At 40.8% G+C, this 26,544-nt stretch overlaps 1 protein-coding gene and 1 long non-coding RNA gene across 4 annotated transcripts in view; both read left to right on the top strand.

Annotated features, from left to right (window-relative positions):
- Window positions 1–26,544, top strand: part of ASCC3 (activating signal cointegrator 1 complex subunit 3) — a 217,012-nt gene that overhangs the window by 189,656 nt on the left and 812 nt on the right. For all 3 annotated transcript variants that reach the window (XM_080999928.1, XM_080999929.1, XM_080999930.1), the window contains exons 37-41: window positions 4,003–4,227; window positions 15,149–15,300; window positions 17,256–17,397; window positions 24,921–25,130; window positions 26,297–26,472. In XM_080999928.1, the coding sequence (XP_080856054.1) occupies window positions 4,003–4,227; window positions 15,149–15,300; window positions 17,256–17,397; window positions 24,921–25,130; window positions 26,297–26,472 (905 nt within the window). The remainder of the gene's footprint in view (window positions 1–4,002; window positions 4,228–15,148; window positions 15,301–17,255; window positions 17,398–24,920; window positions 25,131–26,296; window positions 26,473–26,544) is intronic.
- On the top strand, window positions 19,076–23,650 carry LOC308474034. Its single transcript, XR_013984471.1, has 2 exons — window positions 19,076–20,333; window positions 20,562–23,650. It is a non-coding gene; the product is annotated as an uncharacterized lncRNA (long non-coding RNA).

The following is a 26,544-nucleotide window of genomic DNA, read 5'->3' as shown; positions in this document are numbered from 1 at the left end:
GCACCTTCAGTAGTGGAAACAAGCTCCAGGAATGTGAGAGACTAATTTGGTTTGGCTTAAAAGCCTCAGTGTTACAAATTAATCAGCTTGGTCCGAAAAGTCTAGAACTCATTAACTTTAAAGGCTTTGCCGGTTCTCATAGCTGAACTTAAGTTTTAGCATAAATAAGGCTTTCTTTTGTCACCTGCATCATCATGGCATCCCACATCTCTTACTCACAGCCTGATCCAGTGCATATTTGCTCATAATTGAGTTCAATGGGACTTATTCCCTAGTTAGCCTGCATAGGATTACAGTCCTGCAGTGTAATTCTAGTATGCTTACTTGGGGGTAAGACTCATTGTATTCAAGCGTGCAAAGGAGTGCAGCCTTAGCCTACTATGAAATGTGTTACCTATTAGCTTTTTATATTTTTGAGCTAGTGTGCTGTATAAATCTACATTGAATGCTTCGTTTTATTTAAATCACTGGAATAGAAGAATAATCTTACTTAAATAAATAAGAGCTTACATGTGATACCTATTATTTAATTAATTTCACAGTGACTTTTTTCCCAGGCTGTTAAATAAAAGAAAGAAAGCCATGTGTTCTCAATCCTTCAGATACAATGGTAGGAATTCAACATCACACTAGGGCAATCATTCCATCAGAACAAGTATTTTGGAAAATCTCCCATCTTCCCCCCTACCCCCCGCTCTGCTGCTCCGGGGCCAATTTCAGGGGCATTTGCGGGGAGAGGAGGGAAAGCACCATTACACAAGAGGAAGTCCTTGATCAGCGCTTCTGCTGATGGGACTCAATTGAGTGCCACACTATGCATCAGTAAATTTGCCTTTGTTTGTTTTAAACATAGGTATGGTTAGGAATATGTTTGCAAAGTCATAACTTAGAATTAGTCGTATTAGGGATTTTAGGTTAGGCCTTTTAATTTTATTACTGACTGGTTCCAGTGTACCTTTTAATCAGTCTTTTAAAAATTGTGCTAACTTTTAGTAAACAAAACATTTTAATTGACAGGCAGTGCTTTTTTTCTGGGGGTACTTAGGGTACGCAGTACCAGCACCTCTTTTTCTGGAAGAAAGGCACTGTTGACAGGTAACAGGATGGGAGAAGGTTGATAAAAAGACGATGCTTTGGAGGGCGTTTGTGAAACCTTTGATAAAGGAATGGCGGAGAACCTGTGTCTCATGAGGTGTTGTTAGACTCCAGCTTGCATCAGGCCTAGCCAGCATAGCATATGGTCAGTGATTATGGGAGCTGTAATCCAGCAATATCTGAAGAACCATAGACTCCCCATCTAAGGTTCCACAGTTGGCAGAAAGGTTTGTGCTAATCTAGGTTTTGCAATCAATTATTAGCAGTGAAAATGAAGGTGCAAATATTGTAAGCTAGGATGTTGGAAGCCCATTTTTATTTTTTTATTCCTATCCTCATTTTGGTCTATGTCATCTTCAGTGTGCTCTTCTTCTCACCCATATTTCAATTATTATTTTCTGCACTGATCCTCCCCTTTTGGAAGCTTTCATGAATCATTCCAAACTGACCTTATTTAGTTACTGAGTAAACTGAGGAGAGTCACTTTGGGGTAACATGAAAATGCTTGGATGAGCACATCTGGTAGACTATCACTGAATTACTTCCTACTCACCACTGCCTTTTGAGCAGTGACTAGTAGAGATGGACTTGGATGCCCATTAACATATGATGGTGACTTTCAAAAATGTAGTGTGGCCACCGGGATGTCCTTCTGGCACATGGTGAGTCAACTCAGTCCTCAGGCATTTAGAAATCTATAGAAAGGTGATGGATTGTGTAGTCAGGGTGCTGTAGGTTAGAACTTCCACACACTAAACTTGGTGACTGCTTAATTAATGGCCCTTGGGTTCCATTCAGCCTGCCAAAGAAAGAAGGGGAGAGGGTGGTGAAGAAACAAAGTGAGTGTTAAATGTGTCCAGGGCATCTGCCTTCAGTTGCTTAACTTTCCCCGCCTCTGGACAAAATATAGACACTATGGGAGAATTGTATGTTATTCCAAGAGGAGTTATCAAAGAGCTTCCAGCTTTTGGAATTGTTCAACTTTCAACTTCATTTGTGTCCTAAATGATAGGACACAAAGCAACATCAGAGAAAACAAGGAAGGGTGTTCTTGTCTATTGTTCCCCTAAAATTGTAAACTTCAGTACCTTGGGTTTTGAAAGTCGTTTTATTGCCAACTTTTTGTTGAAATCAATACTCTAATGAAACAAAATATTTTTGTGCTTAGACTGCCATTGTTGAACCCACGGCATTTCAGACTAGGATAAGGTTTGTACTGAAAAGGGAAACCCAAATGGAAAATACAGAGTGAACAGCCGGGCCTATTTGATTTGATTATGGAGGATGTTTCTTTATTCTGTCTTTCCTTGTGCAATCTGAAAACAGTAGCAGGGGGTTACAAGCAGAGTTCATCATCAGGTTGTCAATCACTGTCATTTAACATTTGCAGTGGGAGATGTCTTTATTCAAGGACAGCTGGGCAAATCAGAAGCACAGATTTGCAGTTAGCAGTCTGTCCTGCCTACACTAAACAAACAGGGACAGGGCAGACAGACCGGCCTCTCGCATAAAAATATAATGGACTGTGCTGACCTTGGTGCCCTCCATTCAGCTTCATTCCCAGTTGTATAAAAGCTTCAGTGCCCATTCTCGATTTCCTTTAATTACTTACATGATGCAGATAAGAAAATGAACTTCACTTACAATCATCCATCACACACAGGAAATGAAGTAGGCAAGTTGTTTGAAACAAGAGGAGTGTTTTGGAAGTAAATAAAACAGGTTGTATTTGCAGGGGGAGGGAAGGAGTCTGGGGAGCTATTTTCTTTTTGCAGAAATACCAGCTAAGCTGCAGCTACTCCTCTGACCCTGCCTCCCCTACTCCAGCCTCTCCCCCCAGCCCGGTCTGTCTCCCAGTTGTAGCTGCTAGGCCGTATTGAGTGGGAGGGGGGAAATCTCCTTGGTAAATATTCTTTAAAATATCTTTAAAAGGGTGCAAGTTAAATAAGAGTGAGGCAAACATGCAGAATTCAATAGGGCTTAAAATGGTGGTGACCTTTAGGTTCAGAAAATAAATGACCACAGTTTTCACAAGAGATCTGGCAGAGACATCAAGGATTAGTTAGCAGTTGTCTTCAGTCAGTCTTTTTATGACGAAGAAGAAAGAAACCTGCTTAAAGAGCATGATTTTTTTAAAGAAACATAAACTTTATTTCGAAGTTTTTCTAAACATCCTTTTACCTTTGGGCAGTAGCATTGCTACAACATGTGATATTGTTTATAATCAGAAGTGAATAGTTTTGTTGAATATTAACAGTGGGTTGTCTTTTAGGAACATCTGAAGTTTGGCTAATGTATTTACAGCTTCTTGGAGAGGTGGGGCTTGAAGGAGGATTCATCTGGGCAAACATTTAATTCCTATGGATTTGTGAGAAATGTAGCTGTTTTCTCTCAGAGATCTACAGTTCAAGAAATGATGGAAAACCAGACCATATTAATTGTGCATTTGGTGAAATTAAAAGTTGAGAGACCTTTCCCCTTTGAAAGTATTGATTTTGCCATTGCAAAGCTCTCCCTTGAACATTCTGGTGGAAAACATGCTAGCTTTCGTAGTAAATGCAAAAATAGTAGAATATTGTAAACGCTATCCATTCTTCCCCAAGCACTTCTCTTCCCAGTGAGACCTCTTCTGCACCCACCTCTGGCAGGAGAGCTTTCAGGACACATGTGGAACTTGCCCAGTGTCTGCTTCTAGTTGCAGCCTCTTGCAGTACATCAGATGCCATCCAGAGGGTATCCCTGCCCTTGTGAGCAACTTAGTGAAGGACACAATGGCTGTTGTGAAGGGAAGGAACAGCAACAAAATCTGCAGAAGCAAACTCACAGTCCTGTAGATCACAGCCATCATGTTTTCCACGTTAACATTTTTTCTCTTTCTCTCCCCCCCCTTTTTTTTTATTTATTAAGGATGCTGAAGAGTATGCAGACCTTCCAGTACGACATAATGAAGATCAAATGAACAGTGAACTGGCCAAACATGTCCCCGTTGAAGTCAATCCGCATTCTTTTGACAGTTCACACACAAAAACCCATCTTCTGATGCAAGCCCATTTTGAACACGCTGTGTTACCGTGCCCGGATTATGTCACTGATACCAAGACGGTGTTAGACCAGTCAATTAGAATATGTCAGGTACAGTTGCACTCTTTTATCATCACTTGCCTGGTTTGCTATTGATAGCTGTCATGATACGGATCCAAGAATGCACCTGAATCATTCACAGAGATTGCATTAATATAGCATTCTAGCATTTTTCTGTACAAAGTATTTTGCAGTTCTTACTTTGTGCATCCTCACAACAGTCCTGTGAGGCAGGTAGACTTTGATGGTTCCATTATACAGGGAATGTCAGAAGAAGAAGAAGAAGAATGTTAATTTAGGACTGAGGTGTAAGCAAAGTCCATGTTGATCCCACAGAAGTTGTGATTAGGCAGACACAGATGGGGACAGGGAAGTGGGTGTAAGCCCCACCCTCAACAGAATGGAATGTGCAGGCTGCTCTTCAGATATCTGCGTAACTAGAACAAACATATGAAGAAGGTTTGTAAGCACGTGTAATTGAACACAATTAGAAATCTCCTCACCATTGGAACCCTGGCTTCTCAGTTTCCAGTGACAGCAATTATACCTTCAAAACTGGGGCTAATGGGAGTTTTTATAGTATCTGGAGGGCACCAGAATGGAGAAGGCTGATTAACAGAAGCAAGATAATGTTGTGTTTAAACATTAGACTGGATCTGATCTGCACATTCAACAGAATAAAGTAGTATGAAGTGTTAGCATAGATTGTACTATTTCAGTTCACAGATAGGGGGATCACATTTTTTAAGACTTTACTAGCTGTAAAAAAAATAACTTCCTTTAAAAAGCTTTTAAAAAAGAAAGCCTATTAGAGAATGAGCTATAGTGGAAACTTTTTTTCTGATATACTAGGGTTTGCTCTCCTTTAAAACTTTGAGGGAGTGCTTCTGTATAGTGGAGCATTCAAAATTGTATTCCCCATTTCCCATCTGAAATTGGTACAGTCTGTTCTATCACTTTATTCTGCTACGTGTGCTAGCCATACTCAGGGGATGCTGAATATGAGAAATCTATTTATTGGTCTTTTACTGGCTTCATATTAAGCCTAAAGCAAGTCATTAATGTTTCTGTGCATTTAAGCACCCAAGAACTTACATTTTCATTATTCTTTGATTCAGCTGCTTAGAAGTCTACCTTGTTACTATGGCATCCAGCATTGTTTACAACCAGTAGCACAATAAAGTTCCCGAGTAGTGTTTTTTTCCCCCCAAACAATGTGTGTGTTAAAAATAATACTGTGCTCCATTTTTCTGTTAAAAGTGTGTGTGGTTTCTGATCTGTATTGCTGAGCATTTGCATGGCAATAGTTTAATAAGACTTTCTTGGGGGTGGGGGTACTGAAAAGTTAGCTTCAGTAATTTTACGTCATCATATTATTAGTGTTGTACCAGATTATGTGAAATCACTCATTCCATCTTCGCCTCAAATGCTTTATTACTGCAAGTTCAATGATTAGTTTTCATTCTGCTGTTTGAAACCGCCTTTTGAATTTATTAATTGAAATAGGTAATTGAAGTAGTGATACCTTTCAGTTCCTCACTCAGAGGGCAATCACTTCTTCTGAGAAATAATCTGACAGTTGCCCGCTTTGCATTTTGATTGGCAATGAGCCTCCACTTGTAGAATTGTTGATAAAATATTTTACCATTGCCAAATAGTGAGACTGTCATGGTGCTCGGTCTTAACCTTTGAGAAGTGTTTACCCATGGATGAGTTAAGCACATCTCAGTAGGGTACCTGTACATTGAGAGAAGAGAAGGCTTCAGATGTTAGAATTGTATTTCTTAACTGCTTAAGGGAGGTGTTTATGCCTTGACTTTGCACTGCCATGCAACTCCATGGTTTTTATGACTTTTTAATGCCTCATCCGAATCAGAAAACCTACTATACACACACACACACACACACACACACAAGAGGGGGGGAAACTTTAGATTAGCTTCTCATTTGATGAAAACTCCCATCATTGTGAAAGGCAGGCATGGATAGAAATAATTGTGTTGGCCCTTGTAATAAATGGAAGGAGGAATTCATTTATTTTCCTGCTTCCACTTGCATATATTTTATAGAGAAATTCAGCTGTTTATGCATACCTACCCTTTTATTAGTAGGCAGATTCACATGTGTGTTATACTTTCAACATACCCATCTGAGTACCCCATATCAAATGAGAAACCATCCTGATGGTGAAATCCAACATGGCACTAAACCTCTCATTCCATCAGCACAAGGATTTCTCCTTGAGCACAGGACCTCTCTCCTCCTCTCCTCTCCCAGCACACCCCATTTATCCATATTAGGGCATCCTCTCAATCCTCTGGAGAAGATCTGGGAAGGGTATGGGCATGCGCAGGGGGAGGGGGAGGAGTCGCGTTGCGCAAATGAAAATACAGCGACAGAATGCAGTAGTTGGAATAGTGCCCACAGACTATATCGAGATAGCAGTTTCACACACAGTGTAATTTTCAGACAAAATACTAAGTCCGTACAATTATACTTTGGGAGAAATAATAAGTCTGACCTCTGTCACTACTTTGTTGCCTGGCCTCTATTGCTAATTTCTCACTGGCTGTCATTTTTGCACCTCATTGCCAGTCAACTTCCACAATTTTCTCCTTTATATACCATCCAACTAAAAATTCTCTTCATGCATCTGAAGGCATGCCACAAAGGCACAAGCATAATAACAAATTAAAGTACATTCGTTAGTATTTATGGTGGGTTTTGCTGCAAAAGATCAACACGGCTCGCCCTCTGCTAATTTTATATGTCATTAATATAGTGTAATATACGCATCCTGATGTGCATGTTGCACCTAGTGTGTTGTCTATTTGTTCAACAATTGTTTGCTCTAATGGTGCAATATTTCTGGGCCAATTTAATTCCTCAAAAACCTGATTGTCAGCTTAGAAATTTTGGAAAGTCATGACTTCAATCCAAAAGTGGATTTGGCAAGTAAAAGTCCTTCCATTCAATCCAGAGTCCCAGTTTTCACCATACATCTTTCTTCTGTGGCCCCCATCGCGTTTGGGGGTCTAGCTACATGTTTTGTTTTTGGAACCACTTGGTCATTATTACTGTCCATTTTCAAACATTCCATGTGCAAATAATTATCCCTGGGTCTTTCAGATACCTTAGCCTTTTTAAAAAGTCACTTGGTAGAGGGGGTAAATGTGAATATTCTTCCATGTACCTCTGGTGCATAGCTAATAAATTCAAATGAGCATGTCATTTAAAAAAAAAAATCTTAATTGCCAATACAGAGTTACTTTCCATCTGTCTAAGCTTTTTCCCCCACATGTTTGTTTTTAAACACCCCAGGTAGCCGTAAGTACTGCTATGTGGTAGTATATTTGGTGACAACTTGATGATACGGTTCTCTCCTTATGTACAATTCTCTCCCCCCTCCCCCCTCCCCAAAACTCATGACAAATCTTTTCCCAGTTGGCACTGGAGAAAATGACTAATGCTTAACCCATTTGTGTGATCAATTCACTTAAGCAGCTACTGTGAAATGTTAATCACAACTTTAATTTGTACTGCATTAGCATTTTGATTAACTTGTAGGCTTGCTAGCACACTTGAAGCACTTTTACTCATAGTTACTGCTCGGAAATGACTTTTTGATTAATTAAGTTTGTTAGATAGCAGCTGAGCTTCCTGAATGCTAACCTTACGGGGCTAAAAGTTCAGGAGAAAGTTATTGTGAACAACTGTTGCCGTTGAAAAGAATTCTCTGAAACACTATAAATATTTAATTATTTACAAAATATTGAATATTCTAAGGAAATTGACCTTAACTCACTCCCTCCCTCCCTCCCTCCCCCCCAAAAAGGTGCAGCTGTGACTGGAGAAAAAAGGTTTTAGATTTTCCTTTTCCAAGAATATTGAGCATGGCCTGGCAAGTGGATTGGAATTTTGTAATTTGGTATGCTTTGGGGTTTTTGAAGGAATATTTCAATTTTTTACTTAATCATTGGAAGAAATTGGTTGTGCATGTGGACAAGACTATTGGCTTAAAAATGTGGTGCATGATCTGTCCTTGTGGCACACAGACATAGAACTCAGACAAATTGCAAATCAGTTATGCATTATTATAGCTTTATGCAGTCTTCATCCAGGCTTCCCATTCACTTCACTGGAAGGGTCAGCTTTATGTGCACATGTCTTTTCATTCTCAGAGGTAATTGGTGGTTGTGGATATGTGGATTTATTATCTTGAACAGCAAATCTTCACACTGGGCATTTAGGTACCATTCCACTGAAATATAAATTAATTGTTTTAATTTGCTGACTATAATGAATATGTCTATTGAAGAAAATATCCAGTGATGCATGTTGTGACAAGAGAGAGACGTATTTTCAAAATATGTCAGCTTGTGCAATAAATTCTATTTTTTATTTTTCCTTAATTAAATCTGCTTACCATCTTAATGCAGCTTTGACAGAATAGTAATTACCTGTAAACGATGATTACCTTATAAAAAGAGCACTTCATTTGCTGTTATCTCATTTAATTCTTTGCACAATTAATAAGACTCTGAATGCCCAGCTTAAATAATTGTATATAGACAAATATAGGGCACCCATGATATCACAGATATGTTTTTTACATAGTATATCATCTGCTTTAAATGGAGATATGAAGGGCTGGCTGGTGGGGGGACAGAAAAAGCTAGAGAGGAAATTTGGGGAAACACCGGGGGGGGTGAAATATGATCTCCAGCATTAGGGAATGAGAATTCTGACATACATAGCACTCAAATCCAATATAAATTTCTGCACCCAGAAGGTTCTGCCATCTTCATGAGTTGCTTGCTTGTGAATTGCTGCTTACCGCCTTCTGGTGACCTTTGGTCTAGCTCAGGGGTCAGCAACCCGCGGCTCCGGAGCCGCATGTGGCTCTTTTACACCTTTGCCGCAGCTCCGGGGCGGATACTAGCGAGGGGAGGAGGTGCATTGTGCGCCCCGACACTCCCCACTGTGGCGGGCGCTGTACTGGCTGTGACGTCGCATGGGGGCGGTGTGTGCGTTAAGCACGCACCGTCCTGACGTCACTTTCCCGCCCGCCCGCTACATTGTAAGTGGCATGTACGCTGGTCACTGCATTGAAAGGGAGCATGTACGCTGGTCACTGTTTTGAAGGGGAGTGAAGAACACACACACACACAAAAAGGTAACTTGTTAATTTAACGTTTATTTCTATGAGGAGGAGTAATTCTGAGGGGTCAAACAAAGAAATAATAAAAAAAAGTGACAAAAAAGTTATTTTTATAATGACGAGTTTTGTGGCTCCCAGTTTTTTTTTCTTCGGAAACGGGTCCAAGTGGCTCTTTTTGTCTTAAAGCTTGCAGACCCCTGGTCTAGCTTGATGATAGTAGAAGCAACTGTCCTTTTCTTCTTTTCCTTTGACTTGGCCTCTTCCTTACGGCCAACTTTTCAGCTCTTCCCTCCAGCAGTTCAGGAAACATCAGCTGTGCTTGAAGAATAAAAACATTAGAAGGTAGGAGCAAAACTGCAAAAAAAACCAAACCCTTTTGTGGGTGTCCAACCTAAGATGAAATATCTGGAAGTTTGGGTAGAAAGTGAACTTTAACCATGGCTAACAGAAGGAAGTTCTACTATACTCAGACTACTGCTGAGTATAGTCACAATTTTGCATTAACAAAACTAGGTACTTGTAGCTGTAAATTCCATAAATATGCCAAATAATACAATTTCATATCTGAGTTGTAAATGATAAATGTTACATTCTTAAAGCAGTAAAGTAAGCTTTGGTTTGATTCCCCCCCCCCCTTGGCTTCAAATTTTTCAGAAACTTTAAAACTCTGCATTTCATTGAAGTTACTTCACATGATTTAATGCTTCTGTTGCTAGTTGTTAGAACATCTTCTGTGTTTATAATATAATATAATATAATATAATATAATATAATATAATAATATAAACAATCACACACAAAATGTGGCTGTTTTATTCAACACATGTGCCTTTCAACCTAAAAAAGAATTTCACTTAAAATACCGTATTTACTCGAATCTAATGCTCACCTTTTTTGGCCAAATTATGTTGCGAAAATTAAGGTGTGCATTAGATTTGATGGCACATTAGACTCAAGTAAATACGGTAAAACCTGATTTAAAATTCGGAATTTGAATTACTATCTTAGCATGAAAATAATAGAACTTTCAGGCTTTCAAAGTATTCAATCTATTCTGTGTCAATGTAAAAAAGATTCTGCTATTACACTAGAATATACAATATACCTGCTCCACAACTTGCACTACCATAAGGCAAAACAAGGTGGTTGCTTCAGGTTACAAATTTGGGGCATCATTACAGTATCTAACTCGAGAATGGTACCATTTGGATATTCCATCTTAGGTGTCAGGATTTCTTGGTTTAGTAGTCCTTTATCCCATTTCAATATGACAACTTCTGACATTTCAGTGCCAGATATTAATGGATTACTATTCATGCCAATAAGAGCAACCTTGGCTGAGGTCATTTCCAAGGTTGCCTGTAGAACCCAATGTGTCTAAGGAGGGTTCTAGCTGTGATCCTGTCAGTACAGAGAAGCACAGAGTAAATAGCATAACAAAACATAGTTAAGCATTGTGGGAAATGAAGAATAAATATGATATTTTTGTTTCATTTTTTAAAAAGAAAAAATTTACCTCACCAAAGAAAGAGATAGTAGGTTGTCTTTTTTAAAATACCTATTATGGTGATAGCTACAGGTGCAACATCAGTTTTTACAGAATGGAGCAGATATGTTAAATATGTTCTCCATTAGTTGCTCCAGTATACATGTGACTGACTGACTTGGAGAGCGCAAGCAGAATGACTCAATTTGCTACTTTGAGTATTTGAAAGGATTTCATTTTCCATTGATGTGTTAAGCATTTATGCGTGTTGCACTTAGCTAATGAATGAAAATGTGAATGGGTTTCCAAGCAGCAAATGGAAGAAGCTGATCTGGCTACGGTTCTGATTTCTTCACAATGTCCCTGTGCTGGATTTCACACCAGGATAGAGATGCTATGAATAAATATTATGGATGAGAGAACACAGAATAAGAGGGGAAAGAGGATTTGCCGCGTGGGCCTTAGGCACTATGTAGAACACACCCACACACTCAAGCGTTTGTTATTCCTTATTGGATACGAGTAAACGGCTGTCAATTTGTGCAAAGCTCTCTGTGTGGCAGAAGATCCTATAACAAATTTCTGCAGCTGGCAGATTGTAGATTTGCTTGCTCAGGTCCTTATTCCTTTGTCAAAAAAAAAAAAAATCAATCTGCTTAGTGAGGAAAAACGAAAGAAAAAGCACCAATAGAATACATTGTGAAGCCCAAAGCCCTCTCTCCTTCACACACTGAATTTGTATATTACACTATAAGAATTTCATCACTGCAGCTGTCTATGTGCATAAATTTCAGTACGGTCAGTAGGTGGGGTAAAAGAGTTAAGGCTATCTCGTGTTGATTCAAGCTCAACAAAGCCAGGAAATTGGAAGCTAAGGTTAATGTCTTTAAAGACATGCCCTGTGATCAGTAATAATGTGCAGTGTCACAAATTGTACTTCCTTACCATTTATACTCCATGCACTCACAGTTCTTCTTTTTTTAGCTCTTTTAGACCCAACTCAAGATAGGAAGGATGGAGTGGCTGGGACCAGCAAATGCTTGTCCTCAATTGTCTTATGATGCATCTAAACATTATTCTGTTGCTAGAGGAAACCTGTTGTGCATTAGCACATGCATGTTGTTTGTTTTACATCAGTAACTGGCAGAATGTGTTAAACAGTGGTGTCCTCTGATGCAGTAATGGTTAATGTGGCAGGTGATGGTGCCAATAATGATAAAGGTCAAAGCAAATTTTGGAACTAATTCACCCATACATCAATTTTTAAAAGACAACAATGAAAGGTGCATATTGGCAGGGTGGAGGTGGCTAGCATTCCCCCCCCCCCAAGGGCAGCTACAGGGATTTACATAGAAAATCAGGGTAGACAAATGACCTCACAAATCTTTGCCCACACATCAGTGGCATAGCGTGGGGGGTGCAGGGGGGGCCGGGCGCAACATCTGGGGGGGCGCTCGCACTCGCAGCTCTCTGCCCCTACCTGGCTCACTCACTCTCTCTCACTGCAGTGCTGGCTGTGCGAATCCGATCCGAGCCGCTGGGTCGCCGCCCACTGTGGAGGGGGTGGGTGCCAGGCGTGCGATGCGGAGAGAGAGCAAGGGACTATCTGGGGGAGGGACAGTGCAGCGGCCGCCCAGCGCAGCGCTGAGCGCGGGAGAGAACCACACCAGACCAGACCAGGCAGCAGCAAGAAGAAGCTGGCAGCGGCGGCAGGTTAGGGGTTAGGGGGCGCAAATTACTTGCCTTGCCCCGGGTTAGGGGGCGCAAATTACTTGCCTTGCCCCGGGTGCTGACAACTCACGCTACGCCGCTGCCACACATCTTTTCTATTGCAAAGTGGTGTTGGGGTGGGTGCAGTTTGAAGCAATGAAGTGGTGTGCTGAGAGAGGTTTGGAAAGCCCTTCCGCGTATCGCTACTTTTCAGCCGCAACCCCAGAAGTATGAGTGGTGAGAAATTACCGCTTTTACAGAATTACGATTCCAATCGATGCCCTCAGTGGTGTTGGATGGTCGGTACGGCAAAGTACAGTATGAAGAGAGACTTTGTATATGTGGGCAACCCTGTGTAGAGGATCTGTACCATTATTTATTGCAATGCCCACTATATATAGATCCAAGAGACCGATTTATAAAACCCCTGCTTACGAATGGAATACACTCTAACAGGGTGGAATGGGTGAAATGCTGCTGAGCGATACTGATGACTTTGTAACTTATAAAGTAGCACTATATGTGTTGGCAGCTAAGAAGATCAGGAGAAAAGAGCTAGATAAAATAGCGGTCAACTGCAAAGGGGATTCGGACATTTAAGCTGGCATATTTTACATGAGATTTCCATGCTATTCTAGCTTATGCAACAAATAATTTCTATGAGACTTGACTGTGGTTTATTGCACTGGTAGTGCTAAATGTTTTTATGGTTGTTGCTGTTTTTCCTTTTGTTCCCCTTGTGAACGATGCCATGGCTTTTGGCTAGCGCAATAAAGTCTGTGAATGCATGAATGAGAAATTATGCTGATAAGGCTTTTTCAAAGGATAGATATTGCATTTTCTGTAAGTACCATGACACCTAAGCTAAGCAAATGTCTGCATAGTCCAAACATAGCACCAGTAGGCAACTGAAAGTTCAGGAAGAGCCCATTGGGAAAGCTAGGGGGGGAATTGCTCCTCTTCCACCCACCTCCAGGTCATCCAGGGATGAAAATGTAGTGCTGGCTAGACAGAGTGCATAGCCCGTTGTAGGCATGCAGTGGTTTGTACTGTTCCATTCTCCCACGGAAGCAGAGAAGTAAGGATCCAACATATGCAAAAAGTCATCCATGCATTTTTCTACTGAGTAACCCATTCACCCCTTTAAATGCTTACCAGTTGGAAGAATCCTAAAATGTTGTCCTCCTCAAATTGTATTACATAATTGTGTCAAGAGGAGAGAGATTGGAAATCACCATTTAAAAAAATATGAAGTTACCTTCCTGTCCATATTTGTTTTGCCTTCATCTGAAATCCACGGTGTCATGCAATGAGTGTTATGGTAGCAGTGTTGTTTTTTACATACAATCACACTGGACATCATTTTCTCTTATAAAAAATCAAAAGCTCACAGGACATTGAACCATAGGCAAAATAGTTTTGAACATTGGTCCTTAGCAAACGCTAAGTAAACTTAGTCAGAAATAAACCTTTTGAAAGGTAAGCATAAACTACCATTTCCAAGCTGAATCTCTTCCCCCATGGCTGCCACCAGCTTTGTGTACCTTTTAAACTCAACATTTCTCCAGGATCAGTGTAATTTAATTGAAATAGCTCTGCATGTGTAAACAACTCCTTTGTTTAAAGAAGATTTCGTTGTTTAGTTTGCCTTAAGTAAATGCTGCCTTTTGTTTGTCTGTAAAACATTTGATTAAATGTACAGGCTAATATAGACAGCTTAGCATTCCTCTAGTGGGCTGTACAAGAAGGCTGGAGCATACATTTTAGCATCAAAATGCAGCCTAGATGCTCCCTGTATTTATTTTTTAAATAAAATAAAACAAAAACTTATACTGAAAAGAAAAAAAAACCTTCTGCTTCCAATACTGTCAGTGATTAGCTTTCCAGGTATATTCATGAAGTGTCAACCTACTAAAGCTTTTCAAACCTCTTTGAATGCTTCTTGTTTTGTCTGGCAGTTGTACATTTGTCATCATGTACAGTTTAGATAGCCTTTAGCTGCTGCTAATGTCAACATGCAATTTTGATGGTTTTACTGTAGGGCAGTGTACTTTCTTGACCTGCTGCAAAAGTCTAATATTCTTAGGAAAAATGTATAGGTATACTCCCATGTGATTGCACTTAAAAAAACTCTGTATAAACATTAGCCTGATTTAAATATTCTCAACAGTGGTGTGACTAATTTCAGTATTGTTCAAAGGAAGTGGTTCACATGGTTGATACTGGCAACATGGTTGGTTTTCATGCTAACACTGTCCTGGGGACCATTAACACTGGTATGGAAAATCGTGCTGACCCCCATAACCCACCTTACTGGAGAAGAGTTGTTTTGGAAGACAGTTTTATGCTTTCCTTTTTTTCCTCAGGCAAGATGTGACCTGCACTTTTCTTTTTTAAAAAAGATACGCTCATGAACCACTGCACAGGATCTCAGTCTAGAAGTACTAATTCTGTTCTTTTGAGTTTCCCAAATGGGGACAAGGAAGTAATAGTGGACAGTCTCACAGAACTACTGTGAAGATAAACAATATCATATTATTTCTCATTATGTGGTTTCCATTGATCGTGTGAGAAATTGATAAGGAGTAACTAAAATTGTTGTCTTCTTGATTTAGGCAATGCTGGATATTGCAGCAAACGAAGGTTGGTTGGTGACTGCTGTAAACATAACCAGTTTGGTACAGATGCTGATTCAGGGGCGATGGATCCACGACTCCTCTTTGCTTACTTTACCTAACGTTGAATACCACCATCTTCACCTCTTCAGGTATGCATTCTTCTTGGGTACAGAATGCAGATATCCCTTGCTTCCCCACATGCGCATAGTGACATATGAGCCAGGACCATTTCATGAAGTCCTGATTGTGGGAATTCCCACTACACACTATTCCCCAGTTTACATCCACCCTCTTCATTATGAACAGATATGTTAACACAGATCTTTCCAAGTTTCCAGTCCAACACTTGGGAGTGTATTCAGTTGTATCCTTTCCGTAGTACCATATTTTTCTGTGCCTAAGACGAAACTTTTTCCTTAATAATAATAGGCAAAAATTGTTGGTCATCTTATACACGTATAGCATTGGCTGTACTTGAGGGACGATTCCAACAGATTACATACGAAAAACGCTGATGTCCTTGCGGAGATGGCAGCACGGAATCAGTGGTGCATGCCCTCTTCATGTGCACTCTTTACAAAGACCTGAGGAACAAGATTATTACGCCTCTTTTATTGAACATTCCGGGTCGCCCAACCACTGCCACAGTGTCGTTTCTCCTGGCAGATCAAAAGGAGCAGATGACTGCAAAGGTTGCAAGGTTTTTAGATGGGGCAATCAGAATAAGGTCCACTATTTGACTGCTGATTCAGGACCCTAAACTGTGTTTTATATAATCAACTTTTTATTTCGTTCTGTGTATATCGCAATGTTTTTTTGTTGCTATGGCCGACGGCTGACACAAATAAAGTTTCATTTATTCATGTGTAGCAGAGGGGGGCCGGACGATTGGTGGCAGCAGCCAGCAGGAGATTAGCAGCAGTGATAGGGCATGCTATCGTCTGTTGTTGCATTGAGTGGTCAGGTGGGCTTTTTGTGGCAAGTGTCTGTGGCAATGCGATTTACAGTGGCGGGCAAGCTGTAGAGCGATTGGTGGGCGGTGCTCCCCCCCCAAAAAAACTCACTAACTCTGGGCAATCTCCCCCACAAAAAGGCTCAACAACTTTGGGCAATTTCCCCAAAAAAACAATTTGTTGCAGTCCCAAAAAATGGGGTTGTCTTATACATGGGGGCGTGTTATACAGGAGAAAATATGGTAATCTGCTGATAGATACACATAAGTTTCTGGGTGGTGGTCTTCAGAGTGGAGTACTAATTCGTATAAGTGGACCACTACACTCGCCTTATAGGGACGCGGGTGGCACTGTGGGTTAAACCACAGAGCCTAGGACTTGCCTATCAGAAGGTCGGCGGTTCGAATCCCTACGACGGGGTGAGCTCCCGTTGCTCGGTCCCTGCTCTTGCCAACCTAACAGTTCGAAAGTGCAAGTAGATAAATAGGTACCTCTCCCGCGGGAAGGTAAATGGCGTTTCTGTGCGCTGCTCTGGTTCACCAGAAGCGGCTTAGTCATGCTGGCCACATGACCTGGAAGCTGTCTGCGGACAAACGCCGGCTCCCTCAGCCCATAGAGCGAGATGAGCGCTGCAACCCCAGAGTCGGTCACAACTGGACCTAATGGTCAGGGGTCCCTTTACCTTTACCTTTACCTTTACCTTTACCTTTACACTCACCTTAGTTGTAGATGCATAAGGATATGTGCAGAGATGGTCATCTTTTTAAATTTTAAATGGTAAATTGAAATAAATAATGTTAATCTGCATGGTATTTTCTTCCTTATTAAACTAGTTTAAAGCAAGAGGGTAACTACTTAATGTTATTTGACCTTGGACTGTGGTATATGCAGTCTCTCATTTACCCTGTTTTTAAACTATGGAGCTTGCAGTAATGGTGGTGTTTGTGCAACTTGTATTTCAAATTCATTAAAACATAAGGCTATGGATGTGAACCTCTAAGACAAAGCCCCACTTAAAATAGATTTTGCCTTCTTTTATCTTAAAATGTGTATTTCTAGTTTCACCTTCTCAACTTTCCTTTTTCCTTTCTTTTTTATCTCCTTTCCTGAGCTTCAATTCTTAACTGGATATATCTTTACTGTTTTACTAGGAAATGGAACCAAGGGAAAAGGAAAAGTGGTTACCAGGGGCCTATTGAATGTCTTCCTGAACTGATTGCTGCATGTGATGGAAAAGAGACTGTTTTTGCTTCCATTGTAGACCGCGATTTCCATGCCACACAAATTACACAGGTAACATTTTCTCTCATGGGTACAGTTTAAAGTTATTGGGTCAATATATATGGAAAAATCCACTTGACACACTTTCAGTGGAGCAACATGATTTTTGCAAACATATATATTTAATCCACCTAAAATTAAAACCTAAGATTTCAACAATTGGTGCAGAAAGGCTTAATTCAATCTAACGTGTTCCGTGCTTCAAACACACACAGTTTTGACCAGATATTCAGGACTGAAGCCTAAATGTATTTGCCATAATCTCAGGTAACAAGATAATGGCACACATTTTGTCTTCTGCACACACTTTGTCTTGATCGGCTTGCTCTGCCACAGGTCCTGTCTGCTGCAAATGCCCATGAACCATTTGTGTACACCATGCTTTCCAATTTCTGAAAGCTCCAAGAGGTTGCTGAGGGGATTGTCATGCAGTACCATGGAGCATAGATGTTTCTTGCCTGCTGCATGTGCAGCATGTGTGTCAAGATTGTCTTTGCAGAGGTTGATTTTGTTGCTGGTGTGTGTGTGTGTGTGTGTGTGTGTGTGTGTGTGTATGTAGTGGTACCTTGGGTTAAGTACTTAATTCATTCTGGAGGTCCGCTCTTAACCTGAAACTGTTCTTAACCTGAAGCACCACTTTAGCTAATGGGGCCTCCTGCTGCTGCCACGCCGCCAGAGCACAATTTCTGTTCTCATCCTGAAGCAAAGTTCTTAACCTGAAGCACTATTTCTGGGTTAGCGGAGTCTGTTACCTGAAGCGTATGTAACCTGAAGTGTATGTAACCCGAGGTACCACTGTATATGATAAGTTTTTGTTTCAGGTAACAGAAGCAAATATATTTAGATATAATAGACCCTAATATATTAATCAGCAAATAGTGTTTGCATAGCAGAGCTAGTATTCTGTGACATTCTAGGGCTGATGCAGGTGAACTCCAGGATGACAAGTGGTTCGTGTGTGTGTGTTTGTAAGCAGTGCTGTTTGTTTTGGTCAATGGTAGCCACCATACACGAATCGCCCACCACAAAGGTGTGTTTAAAGTGGCTGCACAGGGCTGGGGGTTTTTATGTATGTGGGTCCTCCATATCTTGTACTTGGGTGTACCTGCACACAGTTGATATAAAATACATGTCAGTGAGAAATGGTATGCTATAATATTTTGAAGAAGAAAATGCTGCTGAAATTAATTAAGTTTAGTATTCCAAGGCAACTCAAGTGTAGCAGAACTGTGACTAGAGACATTCTAACATTTTTTTGAATTCACCCTTAAATCAGAGGAATCTGCCACCTGTGTTTTTAGAGAGGAAAAGAAAAATACTTTGTTAAAAGATTGCGTATGTTATAGCATTGTCGCAAGCTGAAGCATTTTCTGGGTTCAGGAATGTCAAGTTAAACTGAAGGTGCTAACTAAAAATAAAATCTTCAAGTTTTATTTCAGGTACCCTAAGGCTGCAATCCTAACCCCACTTACATGAGAGTAAGCCCCATTGAATTCTTAGTAAACATAGTTAGATTGCGCAGTTAGTGACTTACCTAAATATAATCCTTTGTCCTTTGCACTTATCTCCTTAATTTCAGATAAGCTAAAATTTTGCTTCCAAACAAAAGGTAACTATTTTAATGTCCATTACTAACACCTGTATTTATATATAAAATGTCATCAAAATTGTGAGTAAAAATGCATTAAGATCAAAACAAAACCTTATTTAACAACAGATTTCTAACATAATATACAATTGACTTAAGTCCAAGTTGTAGATGTGTTGAAAAATTAGAACATTGTTATAATTAGTTCAGGGAAAACTCAGAAGTAAACTAACTTAATTTATTTGCATAAATTGCCGTTCTGTTATCTTTAAAACCAAATGCAAATTGGCTCTGTCTGATACGATGATGGTTATTTGGCTCAAAAGTGCTTCAATTTGCGTAGCAATCTGGTGTCGTCTCTGCAGTGAGACGATCCCAGGTAACATACAAATCCTGAATTATTCCAGAAATTAGTATGTTTAAAGCATCAATTTAAGTGCTAATTGCAGTAGTAATGAGAAAAAGCAGTACTACTGTGAGATTTGCATCTCCCTCCCCATCAGTATGCCTGGAACAGCGGCTGACTGGCAGAGGATTTGGCTGCTAATTAAATAATTGTATGCATGGTAGTGTTCGCGTCTGATTCAATAGATGAAGATTAATCCTCAGATAAATATGTTTGGCTGGTATTGAAATGTCTTAGCAGTTTCTTCAAAAATAGCTTTTGTGTATGTGGTGTGCCCATATATTTCATGTGTCTGTTTAATATGTCAATAACATAAACTCTGCTTACACTATACATCTAGATGCATGTAAGTGTAAATAAATACATTATATTACAACGTAGAAGGAAACGCTCAGCTGAGTTCGAAGTGGCCATGCAACATATCTGTATGAAGTCCATGAATGTGCTTTGCAGGCCCAAATAAAAATATGCTTCTAAAACATTTGTCATTATTTTTAAAAGAGAAACTATCACAGAAATAAGTTGCAGGGCTTAATTGGGCTTAATTTTTCATTTGCCTCTTTCTAAACCAAATAAATAAGAAGCCAAAGAAAATACGAATTACCTGTGAAAATGAACCTACAGTAATCTGAATGGGCAAGAGTGACTCTCAACACAGGTCCAGCATCCATAGGCAGAAGTTTCTCCTCCTCACCATCACTTACACACGGTAAACAGCATGTTTGGGGGATTGGAAGCCTCTTGTGTGCTGGATGGACACAAGGTAAATATACCTACCAATCTCCCACAGTCCCCTTAACATTCCAGTAAAGGAGTGTGAGATAGAATCCTATTGGAACCCTGCACAAGCAGGTGCTTCACCCTCAGTAAAGTAGATCCTGCCCACTGTTTTGTTGTACAGTTTTTCAAAAGCACATCACTTTATATGGGCCAAAGCTCTAAGACAATACAGTGGTACCTCAGGTTACATATGCTTCAGGTTACAGACTCTGCTAACCCAGAAATAGTACCTCGGGTTAAGAACTTTGCTTCAGGATGAGAACAGAAATCGTGCTCTGGCGGCGTGGCAGCAGCAGGAGGCCCCATTAGCTAAAGTGGTGCTTCAGGTTAAGAACAGTTTCAGGTTAAAAACGGACCTCCAGAATGAATTAAGTACTTAACCCGAGGTACCACTGTACGTAGTTCCCGTGAAGAGTTTGCTGCACTTCAATTTTGTCAAGGGTACAGAAGTTTGATATAGGTACCTAGATTTCAACATGCAGGCTTTTTCTCTCTCCCTTCTTGTTGCAGCAGAGGCAGTTGGGTAGGGGAGGAATGAAGAAGAGAAACCTTTCACACACACAAAACAACAACCCACCAGTGTTTTTCCTTCAGACCTCCATGAGTTGAAGGAGAAACTGTAGGGGATGGGGGGGTTGAAAATGCATTTTCACCCCACCCCATCAGCTGACAAGAGGGTAGGAGCATGGATTTTTCAAGGCCTTCAAAAATAAAACCCACCCCCACATTTCTGCTTCAAACTTCCATGAAGATTCAAAATAGAATTGTGGGGGGCATTTAAAAGCCCTTTATAAACATCCCCCAGCGCCAGGTAATTGAAAGGGGGATGGCCCTGCCCCCCTGTGAACTTTGGCCTATCAGGGGTGAGGGATATAAAGATGTAGGCTTCTGGCCAAAAACGGTTCTCCACTCCTGATTTGCAATATCTGCAACAGATCTATATCTGGTTTCCTTGAAAACTATCATTGTCTTGAAATAGAGATTAAAGCTATCAAAGTTGCAGTTGCAGTTAAGGGACTTGTAAAATCATTTTTTTAAGAAAGACATTTTGACTGTGATGGATTAGGCAGTAATGGCCAGTGCCCATTTCCCAGCAGGCTGTCACTGAGTGCTTCCCACAAGCATCTGACTGGACACTGTGAGAACAGGGAGCCACATGTACCATGCAACTGGCACAGAGGAAAAGCTTTTTAACCCTGTCCAAGTGAGAACTATAACAGAAGTTGTGTCAGAATTCCCCCCTTGCATCCCTCAGCTGCCCAGTTCTGTACAAGCCAAGTCACAGAAAATGAGTGAGTCGTTAAGGGACTAAGCTGAGAATTCTGAAGGAACCTTGTTTGCTGTACTCAGTGGAATAAGGAAATGGTTAAAGAGTGTGTGCCTGTGTCAGCATCAGTGCCAGCATTGGGGGGAGGGGTGTTGAACATGGTCAGGCATCTCCCAAGGACCTACATCCCAGCAAAGGGCCCACTGATGATCTCTGTCAAGTTGCTGCAGAGTGAAAAGTGGGGGGACCAGGTTTTTTTGTATTATTATTATTATTATTATTATTATTATTATTATTATTATTAATACCCCACCCATCTGGCTGGGTTTCTCCAGCCACTCTGGTCAGCCTCCAGCAAAACATCAAAATACAATAATTAATTCATCAGATATTAAAAGCTTCCCTAAACAGGGCTGCCTTCAGGTGTCTTCTAAAAGTCAGATAGTTGTTTATTTCTTTGACATCTGGTGGGAGGGCGTTCCACAGGGCAGGCGCCACTACCGAGAAGGCCCTCTGCCTGGTTCCCTGTAGCTTTGCTTCTCACAATGAGGGAATCGCCAGAAGGTGCTCGGTGCTGGACCTCAGTGTCTGGGCTGAACAATGGGGGTGGAGACGCTCCTTCAGGTATACATAGAGACTGTCTTGCCCAAAACCCAGAGCAAGCACTAGCTAGCACATATAGAAGTGAATCTCTGGGCACAGCCAAAGCTACTCAAGGCTTAGCCCTTGCTCACTTCAAACTATAGCTCCAGTTTGAAATACAAAGTTGATCTGGAATATAAGGAACTTTTGATCTTGAGGAAGTCCTGAAAACTGCCAAGTATAGAAAAAGTGATAGTCGCTAACTATTTTAAGGACATTAAAGATTCAATCCACTTTGGTTGCAGTAAGCAACTTTGAATGTGGATAACTTTCCATAAGAATTTGAACTTTTGGGTAATTATCTGAACTGATCCTCTGAACTCTCTGTGGTTTGCCTTATCACTAATTAGCACTTCAGTGACTCACTCATTATGGATTATGTTGGGAAGATTTAATTCAGAATGTAATTATAAGTAGTTTTCAGTGGCTTATAGAAGAATAGTTTAATCAGTAGGGGTAAGACAATTTTTTTACATAGAAAATGGACATAAAATAATCTTTCTAAAGCATGTGTAGTACTCTTCAGGGGTTTCATATTTGCTTTGTTTGTGCTGGCAAAGTCAAATTAAGGAGTGAAATATTTATGGTGACAATTCTAGCAGTCGTGTTAAAACAAACAGACCCATTGGCTCTTACAGAAATGGGGAAATATCCCTAAAGCACTGGAGATCGATTTTGGAGGGATTCAGGAATGATCTACCTTTGATCCATGTTTCTTTCCTCTCTCTTGGACTACCATGGCAGTTGTGACATGTAGCTCCAGCCCATATCCTTGTGTGAAAGACACAGGGGTGGATGTTTCTGAAACATCTATTTTTGTACTTTAAGGCTATGTTTCACAGAGTGCTGGTGTCCAGTCTTGGTTTTGTGTGTTTATGGATCTTCCATGTTTCTGAGCTCTTGAAAAGCCAGATAAGCCGTTTAATTTATGTGTGTGTGTTTAATGTAATGGTGTGTAGTATCCTGTTGTATGTTCAAACACATGTGTGCATGTTTTGTTTCAATCACAGCCTGTGAGCTGTGTCCAGCCTGCCATGTGTTTTTCTGTGTCCCCTTATTTGCCCATCAATGGGTAATGATGCCACATCAGGATGTATCTTGGGGACTGACTGAAATTCTCAGTTCTATGAGAGGCTGAATAAGCTGGCCCCTGAGTTAGTGGGTGTGAAAGCTTAGTCCCAAATTAAGTTTGTTCTACCTGGAGGATAGCAAACCTAGCTACTTGTTCTTTTTATGGTTCTAACCATTTGCCTGTTGCCCCTCAGCTTCGATCATTGCTCACCATACACCCATGATTAACAGGAATGCAATTAGGGCCAAGAGAGATGACCCCCTTGTTGCTTCTTCCACCTTCTGGGAAATGAAATTGTTAGTGACGCAATTGAGGGATTTGTTGGACCTTATATTCTTGGCAGAGTCTGAGTTCCAACAGACATCAGAGTGGTTGAGTTTTGGAGTACCGTCTGTGACAGAGTGGAATATTGTGTGGCAGGTTGCGATAACCCAGGGGAATAATTTTTAAAATGGAATACTCTGCATTGCACGAGCAAAAGGGCCTTCCATTAAATCAAAGCCACAATGGGGAAAAACCTGGTGTCACATGGCAGGGTGCGCTTCATCCAAGAAGGCAGATGCATGCACTAGCTTAAGACAAAGTAGGTGTTTTCTTCAAATTTATTGTTTTGGTCATAATCAGGTTTAATTTATTGATGGTTGTGTTTTCTTCAATATTATTATAGTCAAATTATGCATATGTAATTAATTGATGGTTCAATTAAAACTATTTAATTGGTTAAGTTTCTTTAATCAGGCAACATTAATTATTTATTAATTCATTAGCTGTTCATTAACATACATGCCCTACAATCCAAACAGCATATAGAGTAGCATTACGCGCAGAGGAGCCTCCCTTAAACTAGTGGTATAAGATGTCTTTCAGGTATGCAACGCTTGGCATGTAGGATTGTAGGCCAAAATTCTCACCAAAATTAAAAGTGGAGAGATCTCTCTATCTTCTTCCCTACCCAGCAGTTGTCCTGTGGTTATACCAATAGATTCAGTACTAAGGGAAGCTGAGCAGCTGAAAAAGGGAATAATTTGGGTACCGTTGATATAATATGAGTGCCCATTGCAGGTAGCACTTTTCTGCAAATCTTTCAATCTGATCTGTTGAACTCTAGAGTAAGTAGGTATCAGAGCCTGGTATCCCAATGCAGCAGAGGAGCCAAATAAAAAAGGCTGATAACAGAGCAGGGGTGGGAATCCTGCAGCCCACAGGACAAAGTTGGCCCAGTACAGGTCCCTGTTTGGCCCAGAAGGCCATTTTTGCCAAACTACATCTTACATGATATGGGTAGAGACACAGATCAGCTGCATGACTTGAGTTCCCCCTGGGGATCTCGATCACACAGCTGGTTCCTGTAGTAAGCAGCTTTGCCAGCCTTGTGCTTGCCACTTTGTCAAGCCTGGGACTGGCGAATCCCCCTGCTCTGCATTTCCCAAATGCCTGCCAACTGAGTGATACTCAGACGCTTGGAAAATGCTGCACAAGGGACTTGGGCAGGTGGGTGAGACAGCACACTTGCCAATCATAAGGCGTCCTAATGTCAATGTTGGCCCATAGGGGTGGGGACTGATAGTGATCTGACCCACCAGGCCAAAAGAGTTCCCCACCCCTGCAATGGAAAGTTAAGACCTGCGAAGGAATAATGGACAGCAGTTTTGTTATATACAAAAATCCAGAATGAAACACATAATTACAGAATGAGATTTTGCACGTAAAATTGAAAAACAAAAACAGTTGAGAATGTTTGGGAGACGATTTTATTTTTTGTGTTTTTCCTACTCTACAGGCTTGGCATTTCTTGTCCCACTTGCCCGTTATAGAAGTTAATATGACTATTAAAGGTGGCTCGGATGATGCAGTTCAAGAACAGAATGAACTACCTGTCCCAATGCTGGCAACAAACATGCGGGATAACAAAAAGTGGATCAAGTTGCATGCGGACCAAGAATATGTCCTCCAAATAAACTTGAGGAGATTACATGTGGGCTACACCAAGGTAGAATTTTTTTGCTGTTCTTTGTCCCTGTCCCTCTCACTGGTGCCTAATGCCCATTTCTTGTCCTCCTTTTGGGTATCTTAGAGTCATCATGGTATGGCTCCATCAGGTCAGTTTCATATGATGACTATTTTGCTTGAAAAATCACATGGTAGCTTGAAAAATCACAATTCGCCGTATTGTGAATTCTAAGCCCAATGTGGATGTATAATAATCAAGAGGTCGAGATTCAGACAACTAGCTGTATTCACTCATCACATGTGCCATGTGGTTAGGACCATGTGGTTAGGACATCACATGTGCATATGAGACCTCCCATATGTGGATATATGACATAGTGAAAGAGGTGGGGCCGGCTGGTGTGAACCCAACACTCCCTGACCACATGCTCAGCTATAAGGCATTAAGTCATGTACAGACTCATAGACATTCTCTACACAGCTATTGTTTTTTCTTGATGTGGTATATACCAGATCTCTCCGAGACCAGGTCGAGAAGCTCCATGTGTTGCAAACTGCTGCAGCTAGACTGTTGGTGGGAGCAGACGAGTGCCAGCACATACCTCTGCTGCTTAAAAGTGTGCACCAGCTGCCCATATATATTACTGGATCAAGTTCAAAGTTCTTCTATTAGTTTACAAGGCCCCTAACAACTTTGATTCAGGATAGCTTAAGGCAGGCATAGGCAAACTCGGCCCTCCAGATGTTTTGGGACTACAACCCCCTTACCACTGGTCCTGTTAGCTAGGGATGATGGGAATTGTAGTCCCAAAACATCTGGAGGGCTGAGTTTGCCTATGCCTGGCTTAAGGATTGCCTGTTTCCTTATATTCCTGCCCAATCAATGGGTACATTGGGGGGAGGTCTGTATTAGTGGTTACCCATGACTCAGATGAACAGCTCATATCCACCAGGAGCCATGCACTCAGTATTGTAGCTCCAACCCTGTGGAAGTCCCTCCTGGCCAGGATTAGACAGGCCACCTCCCTGCTGAACTTCTAGTACTTGACAAATACCTTTCTATATCATCTTAAAATGCCTATATTAAGTCCGCATTCTGTTTTTACAATTAATTTTGATTTTGCCCACTGTGCTTTTTTAAACTGTTGCGCACAACTTAGAAATTTTGGGTGGTCATTCCATAAATGTGCATTTTCTTCCCTCCAGGGCAGGCAAGACAGCAAAGCCATTGCACCGCGGTTCCCCAAGACTAAAGACGAAGGGTGGTTCTTGATCCTAGGAGAAGTGGACAAAAAGGAACTTGTTGCTTTGAAAAGAGTTGGATATGTCAGAAATCAGAGTGCGGTTTCAGTTGCTTTTTACACCCCAGAAATTCCTGGAAAGTAAGATATTACTGAATGAAAGCTGTTTTGGTTTTTGAAACTGGGACTCCTTTTTGTGGGAGCAAAACAAAC

This window comes from Podarcis pityusensis (assembly GCF_964106645.2).
Source record: "Podarcis pityusensis genome assembly, chromosome: 3".
Lineage (NCBI taxonomy): Eukaryota > Metazoa > Chordata > Lepidosauria > Squamata > Lacertidae > Podarcis > Podarcis pityusensis.
The sequence above is the reverse complement of the archived record's forward strand: the minus strand, read 5'-3'. Positions and strand labels throughout refer to the sequence as shown.